General features: G+C 41.0%; 1 protein-coding gene across 1 annotated transcript in view; it reads left to right on the top strand.

Moving 5' to 3' along the window:
* Positions 1-301: 301 nt before the first annotated feature.
* DHX15 (DEAH-box helicase 15) overlaps positions 302-10,310 on the top strand; it is a 45,878-nt gene continuing 35,869 nt past the window's right edge. The window contains exons 1-2 of the mRNA XM_079305825.1: positions 302-512; positions 6,263-6,611. Coding sequence (XP_079161951.1) covers positions 445-512; positions 6,263-6,611 — 417 coding nt within the window. The 5' untranslated portion in view covers positions 302-444. The remainder of the gene's footprint in view (positions 513-6,262; positions 6,612-10,310) is intronic.

Raw genomic sequence — 10,310 nt, 5'->3', positions numbered from 1 at the left:
GCTCAGGCAGTGGGTAAGTTGCCCAGGGAAATGATGGAGTCACCATGCCGCAAGGTGAGCAAGAGGTGTTCGGATCTGGCGCTGGGCGATGGATTTAGTGGTTACAGTGGCAGTGCTGGCGGGCGGTGGCACTGGATGATGTTAAGGCTCTTTTCACCCTCCGTGCTCCTAAAACCCACCGATCCCGTGCCGGGGCTTTCCCCTCTTTCCCCTCAGAGCCTCAGGCGGGAGCGCGCGCGGCGGGGCGGGGCCGCCGGGCTCGCGCCCAGGGGAGGCTCTGGCCAACGGGCCCACGCGCCAGCGCCCCGCGCGCTCCCGGCGCTTCCTTCCGGCCGCCATTTTGTCGGCCGTGCCTCGCCGCGCCGCCGCTCGGGGAGGGAGCGCCGAGCGCCCGCCCGCCGCACCCGGACAGACCGACCGCCGGACAGACCGACCGCCATCGCCATGTCCAAGCGCCACCGCCTCGATCTGGGCGACGATTACAGCTCCAGCAAGAAACGCACCACCGACGGGTAAGGGGTGGCGCGGGCGGCGCGGCCCGCGGCGGGGCGGCTGCGGGGGATGGCGGCGGCTCCCGCGCCATCCGCTCCCCATCCGCAGCTCCGGCCGCTCCTCCGGGGCTGGCGCTCCCTGGGGCGCGGTGCGGCCGCCGCGCGAGGCGGGGAGAGGCTGCGGCGGCGCCGCCTGGCCGAGCAGGCCCCGGCGCCTCGCGGCTCCCCGGGCGCGGGCCTGGCTCGGCACCGGCCCCTCGGGGGGATGGCGGCGGTGGGCGCAGGGCCTCGTGCGGCGGCGCCGCGAGGGGGAAGGGAGGAAGGCGCCGGCCCAGCGCCTGGGCGGGCTGGGCTGGGCTGGGCCCCCGTGGCGGGGGTGGCGCGCTGCTGGGCCCGCGCCCCCGCGCCGCGCTTTGTTTGCGGTTCTTCGCATTCTTATTTATATTTACCCTTCCCACTCCCCCCCCCTTCCTTTGTATTTGTTTACTTAATCTCTGCCTTGAAAGGGTCTGGCAGACGTGGGCCTAGAGGTGAGCACGAGGTTTGTGCAGCTCGTGTTATTAGTGCCTGCACTGGTGGGAGCGTTGTTCCTTTGTTAACGTCTTTCACCCAGTCACCTTCGGTGGTGTGCTTGGCTTGAAGTAGGGATCGATGGTGAGATGGGTTTTGAGGTTGGGGGCAAGGGAGTGGGGTTTTTTTTTCTTAGTTTTGCGAAGGTTGAAGTTTTAGGACTGTACTGCACACGCTTCAGCATATTTTTCTTGAGGTTAAGGTAATTACAGGAACACAGACAATGCACTGATGCTGTCCTTAAACTCAGCGTTGTTTTAGAGCTTTCTTTACATAATCTTTTCCCCTTTAACTGGGCAGAAAGGGGAGAAAATGCAGGTGGCTTTTTAAAGTAAATTTCTGAAGTCTCGAGTACAAAGAAACGCAGTGTTTATCTAGTCTGGACTTCTTTATGGAGCACAGGAGGCTTCCGTGAATTAAACAATTACTGAACTCCATCAGCATTGTTTTGGACTGTTTATCTAAGAAAAGTCCTTCAGTTTGTTCTCAAAAGAATACAATAGCTATAAGTCTAATGTAGCAGTTTAAATTTACTGATTAACAGTCTTAGCAAAACTTGCCTCTTTTTAAGGTAAGCTTGTACAGCTTTAATTTTTAGCCTGTAGTGTGATACATTTTTCTGTGCTAAACAAAATAAACGTTTATTATTCAACTCCTATTTCCTGTCTGTAGGATCAGCATAATCACTTTTTTATTTTAAATATATTGAGCTGTTTGTCTCAGTTAATGCATTTTTGTAGGATTTCCTAGAGAAGTAGCTCCTCTGAGTCTATAGTAAAGTTGTACATATACAGCTTTTCTGTATGTGGAGGCTTTTGTAAAATTATCAAGTCTTTCTGTCAAAACCGGGCATTACTTAAATGTGGTGTGACTGTTACAGTTGGTTGTAAAGATAGTCACTGGTCAGTATTTCCTTGTTTTTATGCTGGTGGGTTTTACTGTTTTGGTGTGGCTTTATTCGTCATGCAGGTGTGTGTGTGTGATACAGGTATGTGTTTTACTGATCATGTAGTGTCATTTTGAACCCTTAGTCTTATCATTTTGTGAGTTCCCACCAGTGTTAAGCTAGAAGACATTGACCTTTATGGCATCTAAAAGCTGCCATAAGTGCTGGTCTTATGCCCCTTTTTTGTCCCCTCCTCTGTAGTTAAGGCATTAAATAGTATAGGACTGAGAAGAACTCACTCTAAGCATGATTATTTCTTAGATGACCTGAAATCTTAATTCGTGTAGCACGATGATGTTAAATGGTTGGTTTATTTTAGAGTAGTTTGGTTTTGCAGCTTATGCAAGGCCACGAGGAAGATGTGTGGAGTCTTGTTAAAAGCGTGTGTGTACCTGCCTTTGTGCCAAGAGTGCCTTTCTGCAATTTAGGTGGTTTTGGAGCTGGATTAAGATGGATGAGCTCCTTGCACGTTTACCACTTCACATTCAGAACAGTAATGTCTTCCATCCAAACTGGACTACCTCATAAAATATGAAAGTTACTTCAAGTGAACCTGCATTTTTTAGTTTCTCTTTCGTGGAGGCCTCTGTTGGTATGGGTGTCTCTACACAGCAGCAGTGCTGCATGGGCTCTACTTGGCCAGCAGGTTTGTAATTGTTGGTGTAACCTTAAACATCTTCATGGCATCTGTTTTCTTCCAGACTTGAAGTGTTGTCTGTGAAGTAAGAAACATTTTGGAAAAATAGAAATTGTATGGAAGTTTTTTTTGTTACAGTGTTTCTGTGAATTACATACATATTATTTTAAAGTATGTTAATTTCTTTTCAAGTGTATTTGAGTTGTATAACATCAGAGTTAGTGATCTAGTGGGTTGTATCATTCAGATTAATTGTACTTGGTTGACTTCCATATAGAACAGCACTTTAGCTGCAGTGCCTTTTTTGTATGAACTATTGGGAAAAATACTGATGATCTGTTAGATTGGCTTGAACTTTCACTGTGATGATCAGTGGTTTACCTTGAGTGTTTTGTTTCTGTTTTTATTTGATATGCTTTTTTACAAAAAAACAGTAGCACTCTTATTTAGTGATTGCTGTAGTGCTTATTTTGGGTTCATATATATTATATGTGTGTGAATGTAAGGAAATGAAGGCAAATGACAGACCAGACTTTTTCACTTCAAAGAAGAGTGAAAAATCCCAACATCTTCTGATCATGGAGGCTGTTATTGGTTTCACCGAGGCACAAGACAAATGCGATTAAATAATTACTGTTAATTGCTATGTTTGAGTTCTGTTTTCTTTGGGCAGTAATGAAAAAAGAACTAAAACGTGACAATTTATAAGTGAAGAACTGCCAAGCCACATTTATAGATAGTTAAGGAGATTAATATGGCAGCATAACTGTCATCCCTCTTTTTGCTTGTTGACCAAATGAGTGTGTGTTTGCTAGGCTTCAGTAATAATGGGAGTCTGATAAACAGTTTTAGGGAGAGAAAGTGCTGCTGTATAATTTTAAGTGTTAGAGAGTAAGTTTGAAGGCATGCTGTATGTTGTGTTGTTTCTATGGTAGGGTCCGGTTGCCCCTGTTTCTCTGCTACTTTTTGAAAACAAGAAATAGACTCAATTCCTTTTATTAAAACATAGTTTTTTACTTCTGAAATGTACATAGAGCTTGATCAGTTTCTTTTCTGTTTGTACAATTAAACAGCTGTAAGGGTTCATTAAAGAAACAGAGAAATGGGGAATTAATGGCACTTTCCATGGTGGATTGTATTTGTAGTCCATTTAATTAGCTTTTTTGTTCACGAGGTTGTGTTTTTAAGTCCACACAGGTAGTTACCAACACAGAAAATAAGTGCTGCAAGAGTGTTTAAGAGGCTAGATCAGAGATATTGATCCAAGTTAAAATTAATGCTGGTGGGAAGGTTAGTTCTTCACAAGGCTGGTTAAATGCTTGTGCTGACACATGGGAAGGGTAGGCAGCAGTGAGAATCTATTAATTTAGTGCTAGTGCTGCTTTGTGGAGGCTGAATTGAGTGGGGAAGGTGCACTTTATGGTCTGTAATGCAGATGCTGCTGACATGATATTGTCTGTTTAAGGAAACGGTTTTTGAATAGATTTTGTTGGTGTGGTTTATTTACACTTTAACTGGATACCAGTGAAAGATGCAAGTCCTTCAGAAATACACATACACAAAAGAATGCTCTAAAAATCAAGCCAAGCCTGCACCTTAGTAGTGCGACTTATTCTACCTTTAGTGAAGTGTATTGTTACATTTTACCCTGGCTTTACCGTTCTTGAATTGCTTTTATATCTTTATTTCTTTCTCTGGTCATATTGCTGTATGACCATGCACTTGTATGTCCTGGTGCCTGCAGCTGTTTAGAAGGTGAATAAACAGCTCATCAGCCAAGTCCAAAGCTTTGTTGCTGTTTGATAAGTGCTATTATACTCTTACACCCTTCCAAGTAGCAGAGTGAAGCCTAATTCTTGGGGGTAACTTTCATATGGAGAATATGAACCTAGTGGGTTCTGAAATATCTGCCTGGCATTTAACAGTTGACAGAGATTTCTAGCTTGTATGATATTTGACTGTGTTGGAAGTAATGCTAAAGGTAGAGTATCTGAGATTCAAACAAATGCCCTAGAAGGGGTCTTAATTTTTAAAATACTCAGTGTCCAAATCTTTAGGAAAATCTGTACAACTAAGTGTCAGTAAACGGTATGTTTTGTAATCCTTTTTTATTTCCAATGAATCTGTGTTAAAAGAAGTAATGTTTAAAAAAATTATAGTATGACCTCAGTTGTCATGTGTTGAATTAGTGGGGGCGAAAGGCTGCATAAATTGCATTCATTTATACAAGAAGAGTAGTGGTGGTTGTTTCCAGAGCACACCCCATTTTGAATTAAAAATTGTAGAAACAGTAGTAATGCAATCTTGGTTACTGCATCTTCTCTATAGGTCAGAATTTGGTATTATTTCAGTAGTTACATTTGAATGCCAAATGCATGTTTAAAATAAAAGCAGTGAAGAGCAGTGTTGGCAAAATTTTTCTTTGGACATGTTCTCTAGACATGCCTAAGTGTTGGTGAAGAAGGAGGTGAGGTTTTGTTTTTATCTTAATATTCCTAGAAATGTTTTTGTGCACTTATTATAAAGCCGGTGTTGACTTTGTTGTTTTGCCTTTTAGATGGGATTTCAGTTAATGCAGAAAAGGAGAAAAAGCTGAGGATATCCTCTGTTTTGCAGGCAGAGATGCCACTAATCTTTTTAACTTGATCTAGTTTAAAATTGGATTGATTGTTTTTCTAAAGCAGGGCTTTCTTCAAAGTCCTGAATTGGGATTTTTTATTAAAAACATGCAGCTGTATTTTTTGGGTCAAACTAAGGATTCTTTTGTGAGTGTATTTGTAGGAAGAGAAGCATTATGTGCAAGAACAAACATATGGACTTGCAGAATCAGAAACTCTCAAAAAGACTGAGGTCAGAGTTTGAGAATACTGTGGTTTTTTTTTTGCACATGCAGTGAAAATATTGGGAAATATTTGGAAAAATGTAAATACATAAATGGTGTTTAAGTGTGTGGTAGGAGGTGATACTGGAGAAGATACAGCTTGATAGTGTTAACAGTTGAACTCTATGATCTTAAGGGTTGTTTCCAGCCTAAATAATTATGATTCTGTGAACTGTGATGACTGGTTTTAAGTCTTAAGTTCCAGACTCAAGAACCTGTATATGAAAGTTGGAGTCAAAAATGTGTGTAAGACTTGAAACAAAAAAGCTACAGAGTAATTGTGGTATAATAAAATCAAACTTTACTTCCACAGCTTGCTCATTGAGTTGGTTTTGGATGAGTATAATTCCTTTGGTAGGTCGGCACAAAAAGTTATTTAGTGTTCTTATTTTTCTGCCGCTGCAAGTGGAGATGGGGAGAACTGTGAGACATCTACACTGCGCAGCTGATTCTTTATAATCATTGGATGAAGAGAGTTACAATGTTCATCTCTCCATGAGATAGCTTTATTCAGTCTTGCCTGTAATGAGAGGAGCTGTTGTAGTGTTTAGGTACAATAAGTGTAGCTATATATATCTAATGTTGAGTATGCATCATACATGCTGTTGGTCCTTATCCTTCCAGGTAGCTGCCTGCAATACTTTAAAGATTTGGTTTGTATCCACTTTACACTGGCACCTTTAGTGTTGCGTTATTCAAGTGTCTCATTTTCTGCTGTGTCTCTTAACTCATTTTAGGAAAGATCGGGACCGGGACAGGGACCGAGATGACCGTTCGAAAGATCGTGACAGGGATCGTGACAGAGATAGAGATCGTGACAGAGAAAGGGACAAGGAGAAAGATCTGCGACCTACATCTAACTCCACATATTATGCAGCTGCTGGGTTACCAGCCATCAAACCAGCAATGATTCCACACAGTATTAACCCTTTCACAAATCTACCACATACCCCACGATATTATGATATCCTGAAAAAAAGGCTGCAGCTTCCTGTCTGGGAATATAAAGAAAGATTTACAGATATTTTGGTTAGACATCAGTCATTTGTGCTGGTTGGAGAGACTGGGTCTGGTAAAACAACACAGGTGAGTTCTTATCTCTGTGATACTGCATTTTTTTTAAAGGTTGTGGCTGTTGCTAGGTGTGTGAGAAATTAATTGTGTAGGAATACTTCAAAAACTATAAGCAAAACTAATTTGATGAATGTTATACTTGGTTAATGTGTGCAAAAGGCAAGGAGAATCTTACAGCATCTTTCAGTACTGCTTCCAGGCTGCTGCTTCCACTGGGCTTTGTGATTGGTAGGCTCCTGGTAGAGGAAGGTGGACCTTTAGTGGTACGACAGAAGTGTACTAATCTACAAACTGAAGTGTTGGTTCCAGATAATTTATTTAGCTTCCTGTCTGAGCTACAAAGTATGAGCTTGTTCATGTTTTGTGAAACTTAACTGCTGCAGATAAAAGGAATTGAAATGGTGAATACTATTCTCAGATCTGGTTAGCTTTTGGTGATAATAAAACTTGAAAGGTAGATCTTGTGTCTCTTTGGTGCTGAAACTTCTCAGAGGTTGTAGAGCTCTTTAGTGCTGCAGTTCAAAATCACTTTTTCTTTTTGTCGACTACGGCTGTAAAAGTCTTCCTCAGCACCAAAAGTAGTGATAACAGACCTGCAGCCTGTTAAGACCTTACGAAAAATTTCTTCTTAAGCCTTAAGAAAAATTTTGAGGACCAGTAAACAGGAAATATCTAAGATACAAGGAACACCTTGGTATTTATAGCAGGGCAGATTTGTTCAAAACTTGGGAGTTTCTCTGCTTCCTCTGAATTTGCTCTGTGAAGTTGCAGATACATTTTTAAACAATTGACAGTATCTCTGTAGGGACATATCACTGAAAATTGTCCTGCTGCCACCTAATGAAAATTCATTTTCCATGTAATAGTATCACATTGTTTTTGTGGTCAATTGCTGTCTTAAAGCCTTTTAGGGGACGATTTTTCTTCTTAAATTCATTGATCAGAGCAAGATAAATATTTTTCTGCAGGTAAGAAATCCTTCAGTGCCCAAACTGTAGGTGTGTATAAGCTGTTAATGTCAACTTTATACAAATACAAGCAAACAACACTTGCTTATTATTTCCAAAATTAATATTTTCTCTTTCATTTTGGTAGTAGAAGAGTATACAGTAGTAGATATCTTTTTGATAGTGAACTACTGCCTTCCAAGTCTGTTCCCTGATTATTATCTGCACCACTCCTGTTTAGACAGGTTGAGAGAGTTGGGATTGTTCAGCCTGGAGAAGAGAAGGCTCTGGGGAGGCCTCGTGGCTTTTCACTGCCTAAAGAGGACTTACCAAAAACATGGAGAGTGACTTTTTACATGGGTAGATAGTGATAGGACAAGGAGAAATTACTTTTAAGCTGAAAGAGGGGAGATTTGGATTAGGTGTTAGGAAATTTTTCTCTTTGAGAGTGGTAAAATGCTAGAACAGGTTCCTGGAGAAGTTGTGAGTGCCTCATCCCTACAAATGTTCAAGGCTGGGTTGGATGGGGCTTGTAGCATTCTGGTCTGGTGGGTGGCATCCCTGGCCATTGCAGGATGGCTGAAACCAGATGATCTTTAAGATCCTTTCCACCTGAAACCATTTTGTGATTCTCTTATTATGTACATGTTTTTGTAGAGCACCTAGGATTGCATATGCTTGGCTCAGGCAATGGAAGAAACAGATTATTGAACTTTTCTCACTTGTTTCACATAGAATTTAGCCCCAAAGTACTGAAGAAGTATATTGGAAGCCAAGACATTAATTTTCAGTTCTTTAGTATTTGCAGTGGCTTAATTTGTAGTTTAAACTTAACCTTCAAAGTTAACTGGTTTTACTGAATTGCTGGAAACGGGCTCAGTGGTGGAAGTGGTGGAATGGGTGTACCAGATTTCTCTCAGGAAGGGGTAATTACTTACTGTAATTACAGTGTTCACTCTCTTTTAAATCTGGGATCATATGTGATTCTGGTCTAATAATTTCACTTTGTTTAGTAAAGAGAGTGATAGAGTGGCATCTCCTTTGCATAGTGATGCCACTTCTTTTGCAGGACTTCTTGGTGAAGTCCAGAAGCAAGGTGATGCTTAATGCGTGTGCAGGAGGACTGGCACAGGTTCTCAAATAATGAGATTTAGAGAATTCTACCATGTAACTTTTTAACTGAGGAAGTTTTCAGTAAGTTGGAGAGGCTCAAAAAAGCTAGAAAGGGCAGTGCTCTTCTGTCTCTTGTTGTGCATTCCTGATGGTGATCAACAAAGAGATGGAACCCCCATTTGAAGCAAGCATGAAGCTGATATATCGATTTCATACATCAATATAAATACCTTTCCAACTATAGCTAAAAGTAGCGCAATCACATGATTGGTGTTTCTAAGTAACATTACTTAATCAGAGCTCTGCACTGAGCTTTTGCACAGACCTGTACAGACCAACATAGACACGTACAGTCTTGCATGGTGTATCTTAAAGCATGCTAAGTGCACCTTTTGTTTCTCCATTCAGAGTTCTGCCTTGGCTTGCCGGGGCTTGTCACCTACCAAACTTAGTACATCCACTTCAGTCATGAGTTGAGCAATGCTCTGAGCCCTGTTCTCCAGCTGCATTTCTGCATCTCCCCTTAACTTTTCTAATAGTACACATACACTGTATGTGTAGTCATTACCTCCTTGTGTTTATGGAAGTTATGTTTGAGAGTCTCTCTTATTTGAGAAAGTCCTTGAGATTAAATGAGGCTAACTAAAGCCATTCCTCCTACTTTTGATATTGATAAAATGACCTTTTTTATAAGGAAAGTCGGAGGTTTTGATGATGTTACAGGGGCTTTTTTTTTCTGTCAGTGGAATTAACTTTAGGCTAGGTTTCATAAGAACCAAATTATAAGAAGTGTTGAGTATATTCCCAGACCTGAGTGAAGTAGAAAATGCTGTATGGCACAGTCCTTTTTCCCAGTATTTGTATGTCTTTGAAAGCTGGACGGAAAAGTCTTGGGGTGGTTGCCTGCTTTGCACAGGGAAGTCTGTGGGGCCCTTTTCTTTAATTCCACCAGTGCTGAAGGTTTTGCTGTTTACTGGAAAATCACTGTTAAATTGGTTTTATTTAATGCTGCAGTGGCCTGACAAACCTGCTGGTTCAACATTTATTTCTTGCTATGTTTGAAGTCAAAAAGCTTCACCTAATATATATACTAATATACTAGTTGAGCTATTACTATTGATTTGGGAAGCAGGGGAGCCATGTATGTGTTACAGGGTAGGGTTTCATGTTGCTGCTTTTAGTGATCAAGAACTGCTATTAGTTCTAGTTTTGAATAGCTTTTTCAGAAATTTGAGTTCTACAGGTCTAGTAGTCTCCTGTCATATTTTGATTCTATTTGCTTTATTGTTCTTATATTTAGAGTAGAAGTATATTCTTCATTGTAAATGCTTTACATGACATTCATCTGCTTCTGGTTATGTTTTACTGTTTACTTATGTCCATTTTGCTGTAAAAATATAATAATGAAGAACCAACATTTTCTTGGTTTAAATTACACTTTTTCTCTTATTCCTCATTGGTACAATTTATAAAGGATGTGTTTTCTTTTCCTCCTTGCATTTAATACTTTAAAAATTATTACTAAGAACAAGTGGGTTTTTTTTTTTTTTAGTCTAGGTTTGGAACTAGTTAGGCCTGGAGATGTTTCCTCATGAAGTGTTCCACTGAGAACATGTGGAGAATAATCTATCTCCATCAAACTGTTACTGAC

This window comes from Erithacus rubecula (genome assembly GCF_903797595.1).
Source record: "Erithacus rubecula genome assembly, chromosome: 5".
Taxonomy (NCBI): domain Eukaryota; kingdom Metazoa; phylum Chordata; class Aves; order Passeriformes; family Muscicapidae; genus Erithacus; species Erithacus rubecula.
This window is presented reverse-complemented; position numbering and strand designations above follow the sequence as displayed.